Below are 27,528 nucleotides of genomic sequence, written 5' to 3'. Positions count from 1 at the left end.
TGCTTGAGGGTAGATTTATGTTCTTTGGAAGCAAGAGATGCAGTTGGTAATGTTGACATTCTATTTATGAAATTGGAGAAGCCTAACCAGCAAAATTCTCTGGGTAGAAGTCCTCCAGCTCTTAAACAATGTACACAACAGACGACAGTACTGACAACAGCCAATGTGTATCAAAGAGCTACCAGGTAGGCACTGGATAGTTTAAGAACTCTATGCTCTAAGTGATATGCCTCCATTTTACAAATGAGGAAATAGGCTTGCAGAGGTTAAGTAAATGATCCACTTCACATAACTAGTAAGTGGCAGAAACAGGATTAACACCCAGGTTTATCTGATGCTAAAGCATGCGAACGCTCCAGAATACTGATCTACACAGCATAAACAGAGAGAAAGGAAAGATGGGGATGGGTTAATGGAAGATATCTTGGCATTGGAATCAGGACATCCAAGCCCCTTGTAACTTGAGCAAAGTAATGATATTTCTGGTCTTAAGTCCCCTTATCTGCAAAGTAAAGGATTGAGTTATGTGACGTCTAGGGTCCATTCCGGATTTGAAGTCTACTGCTATTCTTCTGACAGGACCAAGGTTAATAAATACCAACTCTACTTAATGTTTTTTAGTACATTTTTATTGATTTCAGAGAGGATGGGAGAGGGAGAGAGAGGAAAGCATCAATGATGAAAGAGAATCATTGATTGGCTGCCTCCTGCACATTCCCCACTGGGGATGGAGCTCACAACCCGGGCATGTGCCCTGACTGGGAATCAAACCATGACCTCCTGGCTCATAGGTCAATGCTCAACCACTGAGCCACTCCAGCTGGACTTAACTCTACTTTAAATGAAATTTTTGTCTTTGCCATTGAACTTTATAATACTTCTGTCTCAAAGATAAAGATGACACACAGACTAAAGAACTGTAATTGTCTTCACAAGTGTTTAAATATTCCTTTTGTTGCACAGGAGTTACATTAGCAGTAGAACTAACATTGAGAATAACTATTATTTGAATCATAATTCTCTGCCAAGAATTCTTATGAGAGCTTTAATTATATAAGTTTATCCTTCCATAACTTTGAGTTAGAGTATTATTAACCTCGTTTTTACATGTGGGGAAACTGAGGCACAGAGACTGAGTAAACTACCTGAAGTTACACAGGTTGTAAGTAGTGGAGCCAGGATTTGAACTTAGACAGTTTACTCTAGACCAGCCGTGGGCAAACTACGGCCCGCGGGCCGGATCCGGCCCGTTTGAAATGAATAAAACTAAAAAAAAAAAAAAAAAAAGACCGTACCCTTTTATGTAATGATGTTTACTTTGAATTTATATTAGTTCACACAAACACTCCATCCATGCTTTTGTTCCAGCCCTCCGGTCCAGTTTAAGAACCCATTGTGGCCCTCAAGTCAAAAAGTTTGCCCACCCCTGCTCTAGACTCTGGAACCCAGGTAATGTTCTCAAGAGTTTAGAGTCCACGTTATCCCGTACATTATACTTCCTCCAAAAATTATGCCTTATATATTCAGGAAAACTTGTATTCATGGAAATGAATATACTAATTAAAATTTGAAAGTCATTTCTGAAGTAACTAACTGAATGCAATATTACTCAAATTCCATTTTGCCATAGAGTTCTAATAGCTTTCTGGGATATCTTTGCATGATTGAAATAGTTAGTTACATTTTGAAATGAAGCCTGGCGAAGGCCTTGCCTTCTTTGTCTTGCACACTTCCTGCAAAATCACTCCATGAATCTTTGTTGGATGAGTTAATGCAGAAAAAGACAAAGAACACTTTCTCTTAGGTGAATGTTTACACTTGTGCATCTTATTTTAATACCTAAAAAGTGGAAATAAAAAGCTTGCCTAATTAGAATATGCATATTTCAGATAGTTTCTCATTTCAAATAATATAATGTGAACATTATATTAAACATTTCAATTATATTAAACAATTTAAGACAAATTTTTGAAACACATTTTTCTTTAAACCTGCATTAAAGAGGGCCTAACTCGTCTTTAATTTGAACTATTGTCTTTTCAGTCCTAAAATAATGATATAACTTTCTTTTCCTTAGAGGCCTTCACTAACAACTCTTCAACCAAAGGACCACTTTACCACTGTTTCTTAAAAGCACTAGAGAACTACTTAGATGAGAATGCAACATAATACCCCCTAAAATCAGAATGCATGGGTCAAACTCTTCTTTTAGAGCATGCACCCTATTAATCATGCAGATTTAATTTTCCCCTTGATAACCCCCAGGGATATCAAAGGTTTGTGCTTCTTTTTTTCTTTGTTTGTTTGGATTTTAAATACACAGGGTACTCATGACAACAAATCAAGCCTGTTAGTGGCATCAAAAAGTAGAATCGATGCCTGGTACAGGACCACTGCAAATTTTATTAAAATTGCAATCACCGAGAGCACAGCACACACTGGGGTTTTAAATACCTCTCTCTGTGGCATTTGTCATATTAAGAGCTGCAGCATAAACAAAGAAAAAAGTGAATCAAATGTGTAAACATTACATGATTGCTTCCACTTCTCTAGATGCAATAAGGAAATCCCATTTCTAGGAAAGAAGACAGCCGAAGTCTAATATTTCGGAAATTAGTCCTGATCTCTTACAGTTATATTTATGGACATTTTCACATATGTGTGTGTGTGTATGTGTAATATATATATATATATATATATATATATATATATATGATTTTTTTTGGTCTTTTGGAACTCTACTTACTGTCTTATGCATTGCATATGTTTGCAAAAATTCTTTTTAAAAATGCCTTCAATAGAACTGGTCAGCCCTAAGAGTATGTGGTGAAGCCTTATCACAGCAGTAGACGGACAGACTCAAGTGCCCAGATAAGTGATGGGCACTCGTGCTTTGAGGCCACTTAAATTTGCCAAATGGCTGTCCTTCCATCCTCACTCCCCATTAATGCCTCCCCCAAGTGTTGACACACGGTTCTGCTTTGAGAAGTTGTTTCAGCGGCAGGAAAGCCGACACTAACCCTCTGCCTAGAAGGGCTCTGTTCTTGTTCTTGTTCTGCTCTGGGGCTCTCAGCTTCGTACTGATCTTAAGCCACCTCTTCCCACTAGTATTGCTGACTGAGAACCCTCCCTTGGTTCCAGCTTCAACTTTGCCCAATTTTTTTGTCTTAATGTCTTAAAGCTCCAAGGGTAAACAAGGTTGTAATAGAAAATGCAATCCACAGGAACCCAAGACATTCCAACATCCATCTATTTTAATTTGGATTACATGTACTCTACACTTCACCAGGTTTCTTTTATTTTTTATTTTTATTTTTTTAATTTTGTTTTATTGCTTAAAGTATTACAAAAAGTATTACATATGTCTCCTTCCCGCCCCCCCCCCCCAACATTCCCCTGGCCTCCCCTACCCCCCAGTGTCTGTGTCCATTGGTTATGCTTATATGCATACATACAAGTCCTTCGGTTGATCTCTTACCCCCGCCCCTCCTACCCCCTGACCCTCCCCAGCCTTTCTGATGTAGTTTGACAGTCTGTTCCATGCTGCTCTGCCTCTGTATCTATTTTTGTTCATCAGTTTATAATGGTCTTAATTATCCATAAATGAGTGAGATCATGTGGTATTTTTATTTCATTGACTGGCTTATTTCACTCAGCATAATGCTCTCCAGTTCCATCCATGCTGTTGCAAATGGTAAGAATTCCTTCTTTTTTACAGCAGCATAGTATTCCATTGTGTAGATGTACCACAGTTTTCAAATCCACTCATCTGCTGATGGGCACTTAGGCTGTTTCCAGATCTTCGCTATGGTGAATTGTGCTGCTATGAACATAAGGATGCATATATCCTTTCTGATTGGTGTTTCTGGTTTCTTGGGATATATTCCTAGAAGTGGGATCACTGGGTCAAATGGGAGTTCCATTTTTAACTTTTTGAGGAAACTCCATACTGTCTTTCATGGTGGCTGCACCAGTCTGCATTCCCATCAGCAGTGCACCAGTGTACCCAAAACAGGATTTGTCTGAATGCAGGTTGTAAAGATGGGCACATCATCTCTCATTACCTCCAGGACAATGCAGAACCAGCTCATGAGCGTATGGCTCTGTTTTAAAAATTCCTACTCATTCCTGACCTTTGAAGATTTACATTTTATTCTTGTGAGTTGTACAACCAACTCAGAATTTCTGGGTGTTTTAGTCATAAAATTTTCATATTATCCTGTCTGTCAAATTGCTGGAGCTGTAAGTGTTTAATCCGAAGTTTGTGTTATCTGGTACATAAAGACTGCATGATTCATCGCTTTGATTATTCTCTTGTAATATTCTCAAATCCTTTGCCCTATTTTCTTTCCTTCCCGGCAAAACCCCAATGCTTGATTCTTGCCCTGGATTTGGCTTTCTACTTTGTGTGAACTTATACCTGTAATGCTGAGTAAAGCTGAGGAAAAAACCTACAACTAGGCAAAAACACCCCCAACCAACAATAAAAACCCCCACTCTATATTCACGTCCCATTCTCCACTTAATGTCACCCAGGAATCCCGGTTTCCCTTGTGAGTCATCTCTCCCATTCTCCACAGCTATTTTAAACCCTTCTACTCTCCTCATCCCTCTGCCCCCCTTTATAGAAGTATTTTCAGAAGATAAACTTACTTTCTACTTCCTACAGGAAATAGAGACCATCAGAACATAGCGTTCGCAAATTCTATCCACCAAACACATGAACTCATTTATGCTGGAATACACCGCTTTTTCCTTTCTTCCTATTACAAGGAAGGAACTTTCTCTTCCTGACTAAGCACAGTGATCATATAATTTATCGTTGAAGCCTGGATACTTTTGAAAGTAATAGAGAGACTCTATTAATAATTATCCCAGGACAACAGGTGTAAGCCAGAACGTCCTGGGAAAACTGGGACATGTGGTCACCCTCTGTATAAAGTTCATCACATCACTTGTCCCCTGAATACATACCTTTTGCCTTCTCAAGCACCACCAATATTCCTTTGAATCTTCCGTCTCTCTCATATGTTCAAAATTTCCTTCTCTCTAGATTCCTTCTCATTAATACTTGAACATTTTTTATCTTTTAAAAAGAGAAATTTTGCAAACCAACACTATATGCCTCCAGCTACTGCTCATTTTTTGACTCTGCCCTTTTTGCTGCTAAATTTATTGAAAACTTTATCTATACCCACTGTCTCTTTAAAAAAATTTCTAGTCTCCATTATTTACAGAATTCTAGCTTCTTCCGCAATCCCCCTTCTGACACTATTCTGGACAGTCTCACACATGATTATGTTGTTCTTTAATGGAACAGACAGCATTCAAAATTACTTAGTTTCTTAGACACTTCTATCTGTGCAGCCTTGAGTTCGTTATCCTCTCTGTTCCTCAGTTTCCTAAAATAGCACAATGATAAACCTTTGTCACAGACCATTAGTGTGGATTAAATAAATTAATCCACATAAGGCATTTAGTATTTTTAAGTGCTAGACATCCATTGCCCCTCCTTTTAGAAAAACACCCATGTTTGACCATGCTTGAGGTAGAGTTCCATCAGTAATTTTGCATGTCACGGTCTGAACCTTGTAAGATAAGACGGGAGGGTAGAATATCTTTGTCTTGCCATTCCAGAGACACACCGACTGAGGATGGCAATCCAGAAAGGGAGCTTTGCTTCTATGTTGAAGGGTGTTGCTTTTTTTGTTACGTCACCTAGGATCTAGTGAACACACTGTACCAAATCCACGACCTGGCCTGCATATCCTCATGGGAAGCTAGCAATGGTGAACAAAGCCCTGTCTTTTCCTACTCACTTGGAATAAGTGTAGCTCAGAATCCAATGGCACTGTGGAGTTCTCCTTCTAATTTGCTCGAACTAATTTTCAGAGTTAATGATACAACATGTAGCAAATGCTCATCTGCCCTGACTGACCATGGCCCAGATTCATCTTCGGCCCTCTCCATTGCCAACCTAGGAGGTATTTGCAGGCACTTTTGAGATTCTTCTCAGTTACATTTTCACCTGTTCTGAGTAGTTGGCTGAATTGGCCCTTCCTTTAAATAGGTCATGTTGCATTATATCTTGTGGAAATGCCTCAACTATTTCTTTAAGTGGAAGACAACTTTTCAGATCTTCAAGAACCAAAACAGATTTGCTGTAATTTTTATGTTCTAATTATAGTCAATGCCATTAATAAATGCTTATTATGTACCAGCAACTTCGCTAAGCATGTCACAAATTTTCATGTATATCGGCTATTTGTATAGGGACTAGGATGGAGTAGAAATTAGACATGTGTGATAAAATGATCATTTTACCTGCTGTTAGAGTAACTTTAAATAATGTGATCAGCTCTCAACACTAGCAAGTTTAAGAAAACCTCCAGCATATATTAACTGTTAAAGAAATGAGCATGACCATTTAAACGTTAGGAAGAAAGAAAAGAGTATTCAGTTTTAATGATAAACATGATACAAAATTAAATGGCAAGGTAGGACTACATGGTGTAATTGAACTCCAATATCTGAGATTTTTAATAATTTTCTCTAGCCAAAGTCAAAGTAAATCATTTCAATATCTATGAAGACAGTGACCTAAAAAATAGTATCATGTATATATATAAAAGCCAAGCGACCAGAATGACCAGAATGGTCGCTATGACACACACTGCAGCCAGCCAACTGGCCCTCCGGCCAACCTCGTGAGGCCCCTCCCCTAAGCTGGCCTGGCCCTTATGGGCCCCAATCAGGGAAGACTGGCCGGACCCCACCCGTGCATGTATTCCTGCACTGGGCCTCTAGTATATTATAATGTAGAAGCTCATATATTGGTGAGGAAAATCTTTATGATAGTGTATACAAATGGATAACATTAATCTGCATCATTACACATATAGTTCAAGCAAACACTGAATCCAGGCAGATAATCAATGTGTCAAAGTGTGCAACTGAATGTGTTTGTATGCTTATTTTTCACTGTATAATTAACATCAACTGATTGTTGCATACTGAGCTTTATTAGCATTGATGATTTAGAATATATTAAATTATAGCAACTAGGCTGAAAATACATCCTTTTTTACATCTGACAGTCACTATTCTCAATAACTGCATTTATTTTCATTAGGAATTCATAAAAATTTTATGAGCAGTTGATGCAATGACATAATAAACATGTTATCTCAAGAAGAAGTAAATGTGGGAAGTGAGATCACTAGAGCTGTGCGAGGAAGATCTAGCTGGGAAATAAAAATCTTAAAGGAGCTAATAATAGCAAACTATATGATTGAGAAAGAGGAGATGTAGTAATGATTAAATTTTGGATTAAGGGTAGGATAAAATCAAAGTAAGCTGTGGGGAATCCTAAACGTCATCCCTAATTGAACTGGAATATAATTGTACCAAGTATATGATAGTTCAATTACTGTGTCAATCAGATAAGAAATAAGCAGAAAAATAGGTGATGATTCTTAGTCAATATTTACTCTTTTCAAAAGGCCACACATGATAAATATTATCAACGCCTCACTGAATACAACAAACTCCACTGTACAAATGAGAAAACTGGGAACCAGAGAGGTCAACTCAATAGCTTGTAACAGGAAGAGCTGGGGAGGATTTTGTATTCACTTCGCTCACCTAGCACAGATGTGCTGGTAGCTTCTATTTTTAAGCAACATGTGCTGTAATTTTAGGTCAAGAAGGATCCAACGACCAAATGGGTAAAACATCTAGCCCTATGTGAATTCTGATTTCTCAGTGAAGAACTTTCACAGAGAGTTGTCGAATTAGTTGATTATAGAACATTTTAAATATGAAAAAATACTTTAACAATGTATCTCCTAGAAGTAGGACTGTTTTTGCTTATACGTTCTGAGTATTTTTTTTTCAATGCTTTGTAACAATACAGTTTGAAGAAAAACATTATTTTCTTTTGGTAACATTTTCAAAGTCATGTCTACATACTGCAAAAGATCAAATGTCTTCAAATTTATTAACTAGGAAGACTTGTCCATGCCAGTCAGACATTCCAAAGCAGTGTCCTTTAGTTTTAGTGTCATAGTGCATTTAATTTGTTTTGGTCAAAATTACCTGTGATTGTAGGCAATAGATGGAATATGACCTATTATTCCAATGAAATTTTCTTTCTTTTTTTAGTTATTCCTTTCACAGTCTTGATCTTAGAGTCTAATATCTGGAACAGTTGAGGGAACTAAACTACCTACCCCTCTACTTTTGCCAGCTACATACAATAGAGCCTTCACAGCAGAACTTGAGGCCTCTTGATAACACTCAGGGGAAGGAATGCAGCTCCTTACCCTCAACTTCCAGCTTCACCAATTTGGAATATGCCGTCCCAAGGCTGTTTTTTGCCACACATCGATAATGTCCTGCATCTTCCTTTTGCACATTATGAATCCTTAAACTCCCAGATTCAAGAACTGCAATGCGGGAATTTTCCTGCCAGGGATAAGGACATGAATTTTAAAAGGCCCATGGCTCTATCAAGGACACATTTGCCACATTTCATCAAGTTATTTTCATCACTGTTATCATCAAGAATATCATTTTGGACATTTGTATTTGGCACTTACAATGTATAATATTCGATAGTAAATGAGATAGTATAAGATTACCTAAATTAACCTTATAATCATCCCATAAGATTAGTTTATTTTTATTTTCTTTCATCACACAATTATACCAAGGCTTATTTGATTTCCTAAAAACCATACCCAAGTCTTCTTGATTAAAAGCATTGCTTTTTACTACCTTATTTACTGAACACTCTATGTAGTATCCTTAAGGGAATATAGGTCCTTTGAAAAAACATGGTAAGTTCTACAAATAATGCAAAAATTGGTTTTTGAAGTTAAAATATTACTTTATCTTCTCTTCTAGGACTCTAAATTCAGTAACATATATAGAGCCACACCTTGCTTTTATTGTTGGAAATGCACCAGTATTTATAGCAAAAGGAAAGCCAGAGGAGCGTATATAGATTACCACAAAATATTTAACATTTTGTGTTTTATTTTAAATTCTAAAAAAGCTAATTAATTTGATATTGAATTATTTGACATACATATGAATCCCCTATGGGATATTCTATTATGTTGCTGTAAGATATGATACAAAAGCCGTACCAAGTAAGCATGCGAATAATAACTTTTGACTAATAACTTTTGACTACTCTTTGTGATTGGGGTATTTGTCAAGATGTTTGCTTGTTCACCAGACTTGAGTCTTCATGCTTTAACTCCACTCCAGAGTGTTCTCATTCCTTTTCTCCCAAACCTCATTTCTCTCTCTCCTCCCAGAAACTGTTCGTCAGGTCTAAAGCTTGGATTTTAGTTCCATCTTTTTTATTTTGTAAGTCTCTGTGATCCAGTGTTGAAAAATAAATGTTCAACCAACCAACAAAAAAGCCTCTAGCTTTGCTTTTGCTTTGCCTCCTTTTTCCTCCCTGACACTGTAGGTACCCATCTCATTTTTCCCTAGCCAGCCCCAGCTGGATTGCCTTAAAATTTGCATATAAAGGAACAGATATGTTTAAGTTTGGTTAAAATGCTGTATGTGGGAAAAAATCTTATAATTAAAGTTTGTAAGTTTGTAATGGAGTTTGCTATGGATTTTTGTGTTTGAAAATATGTTTATATACATGCTTTAACATAATAATCACTTACCCTGAGAGCACTATCTCCTTTAATCCATGACACCGATGGTTTGGGATTGCCCATTGTAGTACATGGTAGAACTGCCTTTAATCCTTCTATTATTTTTACATTTATGGGAGGACGAGTTATTTTCGGTTCTAAAGGGAAGCAAACATTCAAAATTAACAAGGCAAGAAAATGGAGAGTACCGGGACTAAGAGACTTGCCTTTAGGGTTGTGTTTGATGGCAGGAATAAGAGGTGTGGAATTAACTGTCTCAAGGTTGTGTTTTGAACTTGAACTTGTCTAAGTTCTGAACCTCTGGTTATGGGAAGCTTTATTTACCACCTGTTCCAAATGTTAAAATCAGTAGATGAAACCAAAGAACTTGTATGCATATATGCATAACCCATGGACACAGACAATAGGATGCTGAAGGCCTGAGGCAGAGGGTGTGGGCAGGCTATGAGGGGTCAATGGGAGAAAAAGGGGACATCTGTAAAACTTTCAACATTAAAGATTTTTTAAAATTAAATCAATAGATGATTATCTTTCTCACTCACTCATCTTCACTTGCAGAGCCCCGCAGCTCTCCGCAGCTCCTCCCACGCCATTGTCAGCGATGCAGCAGTAAATGCCGTCATCACTATCTTCCACACTCAGGATGGTGAGGAGCTGCCCGTTCTCCCGAATGCTGTACCGGGTGTCGAAGAGCCTGCAGGTCACAGAGGAAAATGCCAGGTTAGAGCCTCACCTGTGATTTTTGGGCTACGGTGAACTGATTAGAAAGATAACTTGTCAATGAGAAAGCAGATTGACGGTCAGAGGAAACTTGAGTGTCTTCTGAATAATAAAATAATCATATTTAGTAATATAAAGTTAACATTATATTCTAATCTTTGCTGGGCTCCAATAATCAAAGCACTATTGAGTCCTTCAAAAATGGGGATGTCTACTGATAAGATGAAAGGTAAAATTTACTTTATTCAGGAAAGCATATTATTACCAAGATATAGAGTCATGCCCTGACTGGTTTGGCTCAGTGGTAGAGCGTTGGCCTGTAGACAGAAGGGTCCCAGGTTTGGATCCGGTCAAGGGCATGTACCTTGGTTGCGGGCACATCCCCAGTGGGGGGTGTGCAGGAGGCAGCTGATCGATGTCTCTCTCTCATCGATGTTTCTAACTCTCTATCCCTCTCCCCTCCTCTCTGTGGAAAAATCAATAAAATATATTTTAAAAAAAAGATATAGAGTCATATTCCCACAATTACTGGGAAATAGTAGCTGGATAATGAAAACAAATACACAAATGTAACTAGCAGAAAGGGTTAAATATTTACATAAGTAAATTAACTGAGTATTTATGCATTCATTAAGCGAATATTTGGTGACTGCTCAGCATGTGCCAAGCATAGTTCTAGTTCTTTGGGATTCAAGGAAGCAAATAGTCCCAACTTTCCCATGTCAATTAAATCACTATTTTGCTTTGAGCAATTCCCTTAACCTCACTGAAGTTCAGATCTAACATTTATGAAAGGAGGACATTTGCATTTTACATGTCACAGAAGGCGAACTTTAATACTTCCAAGGGCTGTGGTTGCATTCATGTCAAGATATATTGCAAGGCGGTATTGGCATTCTTGCCAGAAAAGTCAGAATACTTACTTGATGAGAATTTTATTCCTAGTCCAGGAAATTTCAGGCTGGGGATAAGATTCCACTGCACACATGAAAGTAGCCACTTCTTCAACTAGGGCATCCACTGTTTCAAGAGGAGTGGTGATGACAGGAGCTAACAGGAGAGGAGAAATAATGTGAGAGCTGTATGCTAACCTCTGTAAGCAGTCAGAGACCATCACATACCCGAATAAGAATTATATTTTTGCATAGCAGAAATTTGCCAAAAGGAAGGAAAATTTTATGTAGAGAATTTTGTTTCTACTTCCAAACTAGGTATTTGAGAATCAAAAAAAGAAGGCTCTTAAGAGAATAGGGACATGTCCAGGTTTTATAAAGCTCAAAGGTATATAATTTGGGTGCCCTCTTTAAGGAAGAATATATCAAATTATGAATATAAAAATGTCTGTGGCCACTTCAACACCAGTCAACTAGAACGGAAGTATGACTGAAGGGAAGTCAGAGTGGAAAGAGATGGCAATGTTGACAATTGTTTAAAAATAATTTTCTCCACATTTTATAAAAAATATCTTTACCTGAACACATTCCTAGAGTCCACTGAGGGTCTTAGAAGGGGCTCATGAGAATAAGAGACTCTAAAGTTTAAGCTTCATCTGATTTATAGGGAATTCACATCTGCATATGACTAGATTAGAAAAACTCCATAATACAAGATATATAACACAAATTTTTAATAATGGGCAAAGGATCTTAATAGACATTTTCCCAAAGAATGTGTACAAATGGACAATAATAGCATGAAAAGATGATCATCATCATTAGTTATTAAGGAAATGCAAATCAAACCACAATAAGATACCACTTCACACCCTATAGAATGGCAATACTCAAAAAGAAATAAACAACAAATGGTGGTAAGGACATGGAGAAATTAGAATATTTGTGTATTGTTGGTTGGAATATAAAATGGTACAACCACTGAAAAACAGTATGGTGGTTCCTCAAAACATTAAACATGTAATTATTCTATGATCCAGCAATTTCACACCTAAGAAAATTGGAAGCAGGGACTCAAATAGATTTTTGTACACTCATTTTAATAATAGCCTTACACACAATAACCAAAAGGTGGAAGCAACCGAAGTATCTGCCAGCAAATAAACAGGTAAACAAAATGTAATTTATTCAATACCATTTAACAATAAAAATAAGTGAGGTATGATACATGTTATATCATAGACAGACCTTGGAAACAATAAGTGGGAAAAAAAGCCAGTCACAGGGACAACATATTATACAATTCCATTTCTATGAAATGTCCAGAGTAGACAAATCTATAGAGCCAGAAAATATATTCGTGGTTGCTTAGGCCTGAGGGAGAGGGTGGAGTGACTAGGGATAATGACTAGAAGCAAAAAGATGTGTCTTGTAAGGACCCACGATCTAGATGACAAGGTAGGATAGATACATAAGGTGATCAGCTATAATAATCAGTTATACCTGGTCTCCTGATGTGATTATCAATAGTACCCCCTTTACTCCCAGATTACCTGAGTTAGGACAATAAATTATATGGTCGTTTTAGTTGAAACACAAGGTGCCTATGAAAACCCAGTAAGCAGTGAGACATGTGGGGTAGTTGGTGACAGCTTCAGGAAACACCAAGAACTGGTACATTGGCCATAAAAGACACACCTACTTTATCTAAATAACCTTATTTTTCCAAACTCAGAGGCAAACTCATGGGTTGAGAGTGAAGGAAAATGGAAAATGTTAGTTGGGAGTGTCTCACTTAGCTCATATCTCTCCCTTGTTAATATTACTCTTTTCTTAAAATCCTGTTTGAGCATCATGTCCTCCCTATTTCCCTGATTTGTTAGAGCCAAATGCCCTTTTCTTTAACCTTAGTTCATCCTGTATATGTCACTCTTATAGGTCTTGTCACATGGACACTATTAAAATAATCTGTTTGTCTTTGTTCCACTCAATTATAAAAACCTTGAGCTTTAGGTCAGGGACCATGTCTTAGAGCTCTTTCTCTTCTTAGGGTTAGCACATTTACTGATGTATTATTTAAATGAACCAGACTATATTTCTGAGGCCTTATAAAAGGCATATATTTTTATTTTATTTTCTTTCTTTATTTAAAATATATTTTACTGATTTTTTACAGAGAGGAAGGGAGAAGGATAGAGAGTTAGAAACATCGATGAGAGAGAAACATCGATCAGCCCCCGCAATCAAGGTACATGCCCTTGACCCGAATCGAACCTGGGACCCTTGAGTCCACAGGCTGACACTCTATCCACTGAGCCAAACCGGTTAGGCCAAAAGGTATACATTTTTAGAAGGCTGAGAGAGTAGTTCAAACGAGAGAGCAGAATTTTTAGGTAAAATGACATATATAGGTATCACAGCCACTGTTTTCAAATTTTCAATTGAAATACCATTAAAATATACAGAATACAGTACAAAGAAATGAAAGGTATTAAAGAATAATTAAGAAACATAAAATATAGATTGGCAGGCACTTCTAATGGAAAATAAAACAGAGGGAATGGCTGAGAAGCAATTTGTAAAGGGATACGTACCTGATCATTTTTCAAAATTGAAAAGAAAACATGAATATTCAGATGGAAAGTTATACCAAGTGCCAAGCCAGATAAAGAATAATAAATTCATCCCTAGATATACTGGATTCAATCTATAAAACGTTAAAGATAGAAAATCTTAAACTCTACTAGAAAGAAAAGATCAATCACCTTAATAGAAATGCCAGTTAGGCTGACATGAGGTTATTCGGCAACAATTGATACCAAAAATGCAATGGGTTAATACTTTTAAAGGGATGAGATAAAATAACAATTAGCCTAGAATTCTATAGTCAACTTAGATAATAATTTTAAAATGAAGATAAAATAAAGACAGGAAAATACTTAAATTGTTTACCACTCACAGACCTTCTGTGAAACAGTCGGTAAAGTATATAAACTCAGTAAGAAATAATTTGTACCCAAAAGAAAGGGATGAGAGATGACAATAGTAAGCAAGGATGGTGGTAAAATATGATTCCAATTTTAATTCACTATGGAATATTTGAAAAGTAAACCACTAATACTTGTGTTTAAAAAAGAATGAAACTAAAATTATAGATAAACAATTATAAGATGAAAGTTCAGGGAAGAAGGTCAGTGGATAGTTAAAATATGTTAAACCCATTACCATAAAGAGGAAGATGGCAGCAATACTGAGTAACTGCAGACATGGGGAGAAAAATGTATAGTTGAATGCATGTGTTAAAATTTTATCACTGTTTTGTTTGTTTATTTTGTTTCTTTGATTTCACATGTAAGTGTAATCATATGATACCCATATCTATAAAACAAAATAAATGAAGAAACAAACTCCTAGATCCAGAGAAGGTACAGATGGAAGCCACATGACAGGGGTTGGGGGGATGGGCAAGATAGTGAAAGGGATGAAGAAGTACAGATTGCTAGTTATAAAAATAGCACAGGGGTGTGAGTACAGCACAAGGAATATAGTACAGAGATTATTAATGGTTACCACTAAAAGAATAGATGCAAAACCAAACTTCCAAAGTAGCAGGGGAAAAGGAGGGATTGAAGTGTTTTAATCAAAAGAAAAAGGAGGAGGAGGGAAGGAAAGAAGGAAAGGAAGAAAAGGAAGAAAAGGAAGGAAGGAAGGAAAGAAAGAAGGGAGGGAGGGAAGAAGGGAGGGAACCAGGATAAGTAAGCCAAGAAAAGGCATGGTTAACAGAAGACACAACATAAAGAAGAAGAGACATGCCTGAATATATTAGAAACCACAGTAAATGCCAGTGGTACAATGACCTATGAAAAGGTAGATATTGTCATATAGGATTTAAAAACACAAAAGCACACTCAAATAAATTAAAACAAAAATGTTGACATCAAAGAGAAGGAAAAATATGCAAAGTAAATACTAAAAACAAAGTGATAAAACAGTACTAATATACGAAAAAGTAGAATATAAAGTGATAAACATTTATCAAATGAAGAGAAATACTACTTACTCATAAAAGGAATAATTCAGCAGGAAGATACAACAATCATGAAGCTTAATTATTTAAAAAATAAAGACTTAAAATAAAGACAAAGCCAAACATTAAAATGAATTTACAGGCTCCTAAGTTTTTAAAGAAACACACACACACACACACACACATACCCACACACACACATATCCTATCTAATGACGATATAATATGCAAATTGACCATCACACCATCACAAATATGGTGGTGCCCATAGCCACAAGATGGCGGTGTCCAGTCCCCTCAGCCCCACCAGAGTCCCCAGTCCTTTCAGCCCTGCTGGGGATGGCAGGCCCGTGGTGTGGCTGGACCTGCCCTCAGCCCCCCAGCCACCCAGGGCCGGCCCAAGGCGCAGGCAAGCTTTGGATGGCAGCTGCCCAGCCGCCCAAGGCTGCCCAAGACTCAGGTAACCAGGGCCGGCTGAGGCTTGCTCTGCCAGAAGTGGCAGCAGCAGAGGTGTGATGGGGGCGTCGCCTTCCCCTGATGGCCAGGTTGCCTCCTGCCCCTAAGGGCTCCCAGACTGTGAGCAGGCCAGACTGAGGGACCTCCCCCTTCAGTCCATGAATTTTCATGCACTGGGCCTCTAGTACATGAGAATGGAAGAATTAATACCAAAATGTTAAAAGCATTTTCTTGTAGGTGTGAGCATAATTTTATATTTTTGGTTTGCTGTGTCTTACAGTGTTACAAATGAATACATATTATCTTTGTAGCAAAAAGTTATAACAAATCCAAATGATGCAGAAATGTTCATTTTCCAATGGAATGGAAGCAAACTTGTGATTGATAAATTTTAAAAAAGTCAATCTCTTAAGAAAAAAGTGTATATTTTATAAATGGAAAATAAATGAAATATTTGAGTGTATAATCACATAGATATTAAAAGATAAAAACAAGAAATATTAAGTTTGTGGAATGCAAGTAATGATGGGCCCAAAGGTTAATTGATAATATTGACTGCTTTCATTGTTTAAAGAGAAAGGCTACTGAGCAACCAGGCTAGCACAGGGTTTGAGTTCAAATCCCCACTGCATCCTTCCCTACCCCATCAAGTCACATAACTAGTGCCTCTTCAACTGGAGATGGAGATGATAATAAAACCACCACATGGGCTTGTCATGAGGATTAAATAAATGAATATACGTAAAGCACTTAAAATCGTCCTTGGCCCACATGAAACCCTGTGCATTACTTGACTCTGTAATTTTTTTAAAATATATATTTTATTGATTTTTTACAGAGAGGAAGGGAGAGGGATAGAGAGCCAGAAACATCGATGAGAGAGAAACATCGATCAGCCGCCTCCTGCACACCCCCCACTGGGAATGCGCCCGCAACCAAGGTACATGCCCTTGACCGGAATCGAACCTGGGACCCTTAAGTCCACAGGCCAACACTCTATCCACTGAGCCAACCCGGCCAGGGCTTGACTCTATAATTTAAAAACAGAAACCTGAACTGTTTAATTGTTCTCCTGGTCACTGGATTACATGCAGATTTACCATTAATATTTATTTCTGGGAAACTATCCCAAGAAAATAATCTCAAAACGGAAAGGTATATAGATGACTTTCACTGCACAAAACAGATTAATTGTACTAAATCTTACTATACAAAAGTGGGAGAAGAGTTAAACACATGGTTTTGTCTTCTAACTGTGGTCTGATGGAGCTGGCTTGAATTTTATGAGACAGTTGTTAAATACAGACATTATTAAACATTAAGTCACATACATTTATAATTGAATTATGTTAAAAACAAAGTAATAATACTCAAAATGTATCACTTCCTAACTATTTTACTATTATCTATGTTCTTGAGGTTATTTACATCTAACTTTCTGTATGGTAGAAGTAGTATGTAAAGGCATGCTTTTGCACATCTCTTACCAATTCAGTATTGGTAGCTTGAAATTAACTGTGATTGGAATATTTACACTACAGAAATCAACAAATGCAGAAAATCAGGGCCTTTATTTTAGAGAAGCAGTTATCTAACATATACCAGCAACTCTTATCTAACCAGAATGCTACTTATTATCACTGCAAATGGCATCTTGAGCAGTATTAATAATATAGAATGTGTGCATGATCTAGTGTTTAGTAAAAGTGGCAGGAAGCAGAAATGTATAAACAATTTTATTATGATACATATTTTAAAGGATATGTAGAAAAAATGGAAAAAATATTATATCATAATCTACACTAATAAAACGGAAACATGGTAATTGGCGTACGACCGCTACCCTTTTCATTGGCTAATCAGCGAGATATGCAAATTAACTGTCAGCCAAGATGGCGGCCGGCAGCCAGGCAGCTTGAAACTAACATGAGGCTTGCTTGCCTCAGTGACGGAAGAAACCAATGTTCCCCGCCTGCGGCTGCAGGACTCTGAGCTTGCAGTTTAAGAAACATTGTAACGAATACCGCTAGATTTCAGCCAGCAGAATCGCAACATTGTAAGCAAAGGCCAGAAACCTGCTTTCAACAGCGGAGGCCTAAGAGCTGGAGCCAAGCCTCAAGCTAAAGCTGGCCCAGAATAAAAAAAAAAAAAAAAAAAGGAAAAAAGGAGCGGTTGGGAGCTTCAGTCACCCCCAGCCTGAAAACAGCCCTCAGCCCCTCACCCAGACTGGCCAGGCACCCCAGTGGAGACCCCCACCCTGAAGGGTGTGTGACCAGCTACAAACAGCCATCATCCCCTCACCCAGGCTGGCCAGGCACCCCAGTGGGGACCCCCACCCTGATCCAGGACACCCTTCAGGGCAAACCAGCCGGCACCCACCCATGCACCAGGCCTCTACCCTATATAGTAAACGGGTAATATGCCTCCCAGCACCGGCATCAGCGGAGCCGCGAGGCCTCCCGGCACTGGGATCAGCGTGACAGGGGGCAGCACCCAAACCCCCTGATCGGCCCTGCTCTGTGTGTGACAGGGTGCGGCACCCCAACCCCCCCGCCCCCCCACCACGGGCCCTGCTCTGTGTGTGACAGGGGGCGGGGCCACAACCTCCCTACCGGCCCTGCTCTGTTCGTGACATGTGAAGGTGCCCCAACCCCCTGATCGGCCCTGCTCTGTGGGTGATAGAGGGCGGCGCCCCAACCCCCTGATCCGCTCTGCTCTGTGTGTGACAGGGGGCGGTGTGCCAACTCCCCTATTGGCCCTACTCTGTGAGTGACAGGGGGGAGCTCCTCAACCCCCTGATGGGCCCTGCTCTGTGCGTGACAGGGGGTGGCGCCACAACCTTCCCATCGACTCTGCCTTGAGTGTGACAGGGGGCGGTGCCCCAACCCCCCAATCGCCCTACCCTGAGTGTGACTGAGGGTGGCATCGCAACCTCCCAATCCGCCCTGCTCTGTGCATGACAAGGGGGCGGCACCCCAACTCCCCAATCGGCCCTGCTCTGAGCCCAACCAGGGGCTGCACCTAGGGATTGGGCCTGCCCTCTGCCACCCGGGAGCAGGCCTAAGCCAGCAGGTCGTTATCTCCCGAGGGGTCCCAGACTGAGAGAGGGCACAGGCTGGGCTGAGGGACCCCCCCCCCCGAGTGCATAAATTTTTGTGCACCGGGCCTCTAGTATAAATATAAAACCAGATAGCATTATCATTCTCATTTGCAGATGAGAAATAATGGAGGCTATGAATGGTTAAATAACTTGTCTAAACTTAACAAAAGTGCAAATTGATAGAGGTGAATTTCATGGTTAAAATTGGTGTAATGTTTCCATCTTTTAACTCTAAACCATACCATGTCTTTATGTCTTCAGCATAGTACTAGTTAGAGATTGGGAAGGGGTTGTAAGATTTACATCGGTATCAATTTCTTTCAGCTGAATATAGTTGGTTAAGTCCATTTTGTCCATATTCCAAAATTATCTAAACAAATCTGCTTTTAAAATTTTACTGACACTATCACATAGTTGTATTTAATGGTACTTGTTGACTCAGCAGACTCTCTTGTTTACTTTCATTCTACTATTCAGCTTTCATCTCAGCCAGAGCCTGTTTAAAATAGAGCACTATTTCTTCCCTCAATACAAGGACCACATGAATAACAAATACATGACAATGAATACAACCCTTTCCGGGACCCAAAGAGTAACTTAACTTGAATACTAGCTGCTAGATGAAAAGGACATAATGTTAACCTTTCATGGGCTCTAGCACACTAGTCACTGACATACCAACTTCTGCCCGAGTAGTTGCTGATTAACGTGACCAAGTGATTGAGAAAACAAAGAAGTCAGGTGTATTTGCTCCCTTCTGTTTTAGTAAAATTTGTACTCAAACTTGGAAAATACTCAGGTTTTTCTAACATCATGAATACAGTATTGTTTTATCAGTATGAGAAAATGCTTTGGGATTGGAAATTTTCCAAAGCCCCCAAAGAGAGTATGCAGTATTGCTCATCACTTGGCATATCTTGGAAACTAACACTTATTCTACTGGTGATGTAATAACATAAGTTTTTAAAAATATATTTTATTGATTTTTTACAGAGAGGAAGGGAGAGGGATAGAGAGTTTAGAAACATCGATGAGAGAGAAATATCGATCAGCTGCCTCCTGCACACCTCCTACTGAGGATGTGCCCGCAACCAAAGTACATGCCCTTGACTGGAATCTAACCTGGGACCCTTCAGTCTGTAGGTCGATGCTCTATCCACTGAGCCAAATAAGTTAGGGCCATAAGTTATTTTTTATTATGATGCTTTGGAACTTCTAAAGTTTATTGATAATCTCAATCACTTATTAATGCTGTATCATTAATTCTTTGTCTCAGAATATACTCTTGGTCCTTCAGGAATGACATTGGACACAGGCAGGTAAGAGTTCTGGCTCAGCCCGTTAGAATTTCATAAGTTGCTTCTCCTGAGGGCTTTCGTTTGGGTGAAGACTTGATCTCATAGGGACCCATATAAAATGTGCATGTACTCAGTAGTGACCCTTTTAACAGTCACTGGCAATCCTTAGCTTAGTACCTAACATTATATGTTGAGCTCTGGTAAACACTTCTCCAGGCCTTAAATGTCCTTATTTCACTTTCTTCATTATTCAACCTATACTCCATGGTGTGTTGCCATAGAATCGCAGCTCTCTTACTTTATAGTCGTTTAGTTGCACTGATCTTGGAGCACCAACCGTGTGCTCCAAGCACCAGCCAGCTGTCCTTGCAGCTCCTATGTTCATATCTGATTGTCAGATAAAGTGAAACCAAGGTGCAGGTCAGAGCCACATAAAGGTGCTGTCCCCGGCCCCAGCTGGATTCTCAGCATGGTCCAGGTAGTCCTACATTCTCTGGTCCACTCCACTCATCTTCCTGAGTGGAACCACTTCCTTTGGGTCCTCTACTCCCTTGTCACTTTCCCCCAATGACCACCAAGTCCTGTTTCATTGCAAAGTTGCCTATTTCACCTTTGGACATAGGGTAGAAATCTTGACATTTCTGCTTTTTCTTTCTGTTCTTTGAGGTCAGTAATATCTAAAGCAACTTGTGTTTTCCCAAACATGCAATGAGTTACTCGTACAATGCACGTCACTATTAAACATTCATCCAGGACTTAGTGTCCTGGATTTCAATGACAGCTGTGCCCACACTGAATTAGTCATATGTTGGATCTGTGAATCCTATCCCTGTATACATTCGATTTAGAAGAGGAGGTTTCTCAAATATCTCTAAAGCAGCGGTTCTCAACCTGTGGGTTGCAACCCCTTTGGGGGTCAAACAACTCTTTCACAGGGGTCGCCTAAGACCATCGGAAAACACATATATAATTACATATTGTTTTTGTGATTAATCACTATGCTTTACTTATGTTCAATTTGTAACAATGAAATTAGGGGTCACCACAACATGAGGAACTGTATTAAAGGGTTGCGGCATTAGGAAGGTTGAGAACCACTGCAAAGCAAACTACCCAGACTCAAAAATTTCTAAGTATGCTAGTCAATGGGGTAATATTAAAAACGGAGTGTAAACAGTAGCTCTTTGTGCATGTTACCCAAATTCAGTGCTGCTTACGTAAATTCCTGTACTCCCACCATTTAAATTCTGCTGTGCACTTAGTACTTCATGAGAAAGCATTAAATATTTTTGAAGTATGTGGTTAAGGTGAGCAATTCAGTGAAACATTGGCTACTTTCCACATGATGGTTTGTGAAGTTCTCCTACTTGTGGGTTATGATATTGAGTTCATCATTGAAAGTATCACTAGTCAACATGATTTAGAAAGGTAGTGACTTTTTTTCTTGTCTTTGAATGTTAGGAATCTTGGTTAACCTGAAACCAAACAATAAGCTATTAATTCTACAAAGCTGGTTATTAATTTTATTGAGAAAATGGCATGCTGACAGAAAAGAATCCACTGAATACCCTTGCACTATTTTAAATCTGTCAGTCTATTTTGTAAAATACTATTGGGCAGAGTCCCTGATTAATTCATGATAAGGGCTTAGGAAAAATGGATTCAATCTAAAAACCTTTCTTAAAAGTTGCTTTCTGCCAAGAAAAAAAGTATCAACTATGAAATAGTTTATGTAGAATATTTTATTATGTTAAATAATATTAAAATAATAGCACATTATTGTATTTTGTTTGTACCAACATATTCTAGGCATTTCAACATTTATAATTTTAGGGGCTGTGTTTTCATGATAATGTTTATTCTTAGAACTAGGGTAGTAGTTAATGTATCTTTGCTCTGCTAGACTTGGTGTTTTTGACTAAGGTTGATATTTTGAAGTTTTCAAAATAGAGATAGTGTGAACTAAGAGCTTTACCCATAAAATTTGGAAACTGAAAATCATTTCTTTCTAAAATATAAATTAGGAGTTGCTCATATAAGAAAGTTGGGGATTTTTTTGTGTGTGCACCAAATTCTAATATGAACCATCAAAATCAATTGTCCTGCTTCTTATAATAATGAATTTTACTAAACTTTAGCATTTCACCATGTCATTCTATATAACTTTGGAGTTTAGAATAGCACAGATAAGACATAATCCATAAGTCCTAACATCCAGGTGCTGTCTTACCAAACATCCGTTGTATGATCAGGAAGTATTAAAATAATCTGCAGCCGATGTTAAATCTTTCTGGCTATTATTAGCTATTTGGAAAGATCGAGGTTCTCTTTTATCTGGAGATACCTCAACGTATTAGTTGGCAAGTAAATGTTTAAAATGCATTTGAAAGTATCATTCTGCTTATGTAAAATAGAAAACAAAACAAGTATATGAAATCAGGCTATGAAAAAAGCTGTATCTTATTAGCATGTGGATCTTAACATTGTGGCTCCAGAAATTTTAGTGAACCACAAAATCTAAAGCTACATTTCCCATCTACATACAGATACTACCTTCACTTATCTATACAATGCAAGTGTATCCAGTTCTTTGATAAAGTGATATATAAAGGGAAAATAATTAATTTGAGAGTGTCATAAAACACAGAAATCTTTTTATGCTACTGTAATACATGTAATTTGAAAAATCTTTAATTGATACCATTCAATCCGTTTTCTCATGTGTTTATAAAAAGATTTCACTGCAGCCCTCAGTCCCTTTGCAAATCACAGATTTTTCCAGTCTTTCTTCCTGATTTGAAATTCACTAGTCTCAGTTTCATAATACACTGGCCAGAACCCATATCACTGTGGACATTCTTGCTACTGCAACAGGTGTTTGTCAGTTTCTTAAGTTGCTTTCCTTTCCCCTGAGGTGGTGTTATTTCCGGTACATTCCAAAGGCTCTGAAAAAAACGTTCACAGTCTCTTGCCAAGCCAAATCATGACTCGGCCTCAAAGTTATTGAGAATCCATTGTCTGTAGGCTTTTATTAAGTAGGAAAATTGTGTGTATCTTTCTCTAATTCTGATTTTTTTAGTAACTAAAATATTTAGGAAGTGTTTTGTAAAATTAAAAGTGAAAATGGAAATGATTTTTTTTCATTCAGAAGTGAACACTCTGGATGTCTGGGAGTAGGGTTGATTATATTCCAGAGTTAAAAGGTTTTCATCATCCATTTGGACCACCCTGAAGTTTGACATAAACATAAACAAAACGGATCTTGATAACGTGCAGTCTAAGCTTTCTACCTGCTAATGTTTCCTCTACGAGTGAGGGCTCTGCAGGCTAACATTTTTACTGCAGACCTTAAGGCAAGGGAAGGATACGGGTAGAAAGGAGATCATCAATCAATTGCTTATTTATATAGCTTTCTGCTCTCCACACACTCCACTCCTACTTTACCAGCTAAAACCTAAGCCCACCATAATATGAATCAGTTGTGATCAGAGCACATGTGCGCGTGTGCGTACACACACACACACACACACACACACACACACACATACAGTTTAGAACTATGACAAGGCAACAAGAAGATAAGAGTTTTCACACCAACCTTTTGGAAGTTTCTCAGTCCCGCTGAAGGCAACCAGGGTAAGAATATGTACCAGTGGAATGTTGACGAGCTCTCTCATGATTAATCCAGGCTCAGGCAGGAGAAAGTTTCTTCTGGACAATGCAAGGAGAATGCCCCACAGTTTACATTTTAAAGCATAGTTTGTTACAAAAGGGTCATCTGCTAATGACCGTTTGTGTCAGCAGCTCCACAGGCTCTAAGTATAATCAGGAATTCTCAGACTTGGCTGTAATGATGGACACGGCCAGCTGGTGAGTATCCACTTAGGCCAGCAATGCCAGTGTAGGGCTGGAGGAACAAGGGAAAGAAAATCCCTTTAGAATCCCTTTTAAGACAGTGGCAGAAGGACAATACCAGATGCCATTTGAACCATCACTGTATTCTCCAAGGTATAGTTTGCCTGATCTTCTGATTCATCTCTCCACCTCACCTGAACTCACACCAGAGCCCTGGGTATATCTAATCGTGACTCCTCCCCCTCTCTCACGCCACCTCCCACACCAACCCATTACCAATACCTACAGATTGTACCAACTCAGTATTCCTTGATTTCGTCCCCTTCTAGGATTCCAACTAGTGTCATGCTATTCCAACCTCTTTTTTTAGACATGCATCTTCTCTGAATGACAGTGATAGCTTCCTGCCTATTACCTCTGCCTTGTGTCTTACCATCCTCTAACATCTTTTCAGATAGCCTCTCCAGTTCAAAGCCTTTAGTAGCTCCTCATCACATAAAAACATATTCAAACCTCCCTAATATTATGTAGGAGGCTTTGCTAGACTGCCTACCTTGTTAGCCTCCTCATCGTTTATAATCCATCCCTACCTCTTATTTTAATACGTAGTAACCCACTGGTGGTTCCCTGTATATACAGTTTTCTTGCCTCTATAAATTTCTCATGCAGTCTCAGTCTCTGGAATGCTTTTTCCCTCCTCTCCACTCCGTTAACACCTAGCTCAGCTTAATCTTCATCTCCTTCTGGGAGCCATCCAAGACCCCGAATTATGTATCTTCCCAAAGTTGGGTTAGGTTTACCTCCTCTGGGCCTCCATAATATATTGTACACATCTCTATCATTGCACTTACTACATTGCTTTAAGATTTGTTTCCTCTTGCCCTAGTGGCATCCTCATTCTTTGGCCTCATGAGTCCACTGAGTTGGCAGCTGTGGGCTGTCAGCAAATTGCACTCTTTGCTGCAGGTTCTCCGAAGGTGCATCTCCAATAGCTTTTCAAATTGCCACTTGAGAATTACCTTTTCCTATTGAACAATAAGTCTTGGAGACTTTACTATGTTAATATATACAGCACTACCTCATTATTTCTATTAGCTACGCTGTCTTCTAAATCATGGATGTATGATGCTATATTTAACTACTTCCCAGCAGTGAGAGACCCAATTTCCCCACACTCTCATCAACACTTACTTTTGAATTTTTACTTTTAAATAAAATAAAATTGGTATTTCATTGTTTTAATTTATGTTTATTATAGTGAATACTGTTGGAAATGAGAATTTTTTATGTATGTATTGTTATTAATTTTTCTCTTGCATGGCTTTGTCTAGTTTCCTCTTAGGTCATTTTTCTTTTTATTATTAATTTATAGGAGATTCTTTAATACTCTGGATATAAATAATTTATATAATTTGTCTACGTAGAATACCTCTACTACCTAGCTATAATGATTGGTTCAGAAATGGGTTTATGGCTCAAGCTGGTCAGTCCAAGGTCCCCCTGGTATATTATTGGACCTACTGCAAAATATGGTCTTCCTTCTTAGATCACCACCTGACGGCCAGGTGAACCAGGGCTGTTGGAGGCATTCATGTTCCATTAACAAGATTCAGTGTGCAAATCCGGATCTATCATTTGGCATCCTTGTTATTTAAATTAATAAATCCTCTCCTTTTTTTTTTTTTGCTCAGCTAATATTAGTTTGATTTTTTTAATTGCAATCAAAATAATCCTAATGTAATTTTAATAGAAGAGGTATCGATTTAATCAAATTTCTGCTCCGAGAATAGTCAACAAATGCCACATAGTTCATGGGAAATTTAGACACTAGCAGGATGAGCTCATTTTTTAAATGTGAAATTCAGGAATCAGAATGAATAGTGGCTAGCTCTCATTCCCATAAGTAGCACCAGGTAAAGCAAAGGGTTCTGGAAATTGGGCTTAGACTTGTGAGGTAAAGTTCAGCTCAGGATCAGGAGCAGCCATCAATAAAGGGAAGTCCAAGGCAAGCCAATCAAGGGGCCTCCTCATTCAAATGTCCAGGAGGAGGATGTGTGAGGGAGCACTCTCCATCTCCTCCTTTCCCCCTAAAACATCAAATAAGCTATGGATGGTGCCCATTTTTAATCCAATAGAAACTATAGCCCCACCTGCATGGCTCAGTGTTGAGCATTGATCTATGAATCAGGAAGTCATAGTGGTTCAATTTCTGGTCAGGGCACATGCTCAGGTTGCGGACTCGATCACCAGTGTGGGGCATGCAGGAGGTAGCCGATCAATTATTCTCTCTCAACATTGATGTTTCTATCTCTCCCTCTCCCTTCCTCTCTGAAATAAATAAAAACATATCTAATCTAATAAAAGAGAAACATGCAAATTGACTGTACCTTCGCTATGTGCCCAAGCCACGCCCACCAGCCAATCAGAGTGACTATATGCAAATTAACCCAACCAAGATGGCGGCCGGCAACCACAGAGCTGGAGCAAGCAGGAGGCTTGGTTGCCAGGCGATGGAGGAAGCCAAGCTTCCTGCTGCCCTGGCCGGCTGTGGCCTCCACTAAAGGCAGCAAAGTTTCAATTATAGAAGATAAATAAAACCCAGATACCTGCTTCCAGCCAGCCTCCACTGGGAGCTTGGGTGGCTGGGGGCCATAGCCAGCCTGCAACAGCCATCAGCCCCTCACCCAGGCTGGCCAGGCACCCCAGCAGGGACCCCCACCCTGAAGGGGCTGTGGCCAGCCTGCAAACAGCCCTCAGCCCCTCACCCAGGCTGTCCAGGCACCCCAGGGGGGAACCCCAACCTGAAGGGGCTGTGTCCAGCCTGAAAACAGCCATCAGCCCCTCACCCAAGCTGGCCACACCCTCAAGGAGTGACAGTCCCTGCTGGGGGGCTTGACCAGCCTGCAAACAGCCATCAGCCCCTCACCCAGGCTGGCCAGGCATCTCAGCGGGACCCCCACCCTGATCTGGGACACCCTTCAGGGCAAACCAGCCAGCTGCCACCCATGAACCAGGCATATAATTAAAGGGTAATATGCAAATTGACCCTAACAGCAGAACGACTGGGAATGACTAGTCACTATGACACACACTGACCACCAGGGGGCAGACACTCAATGCAGGAGCTGACCCCTGGTGGTCAGTGCGCTCCCACAGGGGGGGAGCTCTGCTCAGCTACAAGCCAAGCTGACTGCTGCCAATACAGTGGTGGTGGTGGGAGCCTCTCCCGCCTCCTCAGCAGCACTAAGGATGTCCAACTACAGCTTAGGCCTGCTCCCCGTTGGCAAGTGGACATCCCCCAAGGGCTCCTGGGCTGCCAGAGGGATGTCTAACTGCCAGCTTAGGCCCAATCCCCCAGGGAGCGGGCCTAAGCCAGCAGGTGGTCATCCCCTGAGGGGTCCCAGACTGTAAGAGGGCACAGGAGGGCTGAGTTACTCCCCCTCCCCCGAGTGCACAAATTTTTGTGCACTGGGCCTCTAGTTTAATAATAAAAAAG

The 27,528-nt window shown here is 39.4% G+C and overlaps 1 protein-coding gene across 1 annotated transcript in view; it reads right to left on the bottom strand.

The window, feature by feature from the left end:
* Positions 1-23,854, bottom strand: part of MUSK (muscle associated receptor tyrosine kinase) — a gene marked incomplete at both ends in the record, with an annotated part of 67,393 nt that extends 43,539 nt beyond the window's left edge. Inside the window, 5 exon segments of the mRNA XM_081103119.1 lie at positions 8,325-8,466; positions 9,693-9,820; positions 10,226-10,377; positions 11,327-11,453; positions 23,776-23,854. Coding sequence (XP_080959245.1) covers positions 8,325-8,466; positions 9,693-9,820; positions 10,226-10,377; positions 11,327-11,453; positions 23,776-23,854 — 628 coding nt within the window.
* Between the last annotated feature and the right edge of the window lie 3,674 nt (positions 23,855-27,528).

Source organism: Myotis nattereri (assembly GCF_964212035.1).
Source record: "Myotis nattereri genome assembly, chromosome: 12".
In the NCBI taxonomy this organism is placed as follows: Eukaryota; Metazoa; Chordata; class Mammalia; order Chiroptera; family Vespertilionidae; genus Myotis; species Myotis nattereri.
Note: the sequence above shows the minus strand (reverse complement) of the source record. Positions and strands in the feature narration are given on the sequence as shown.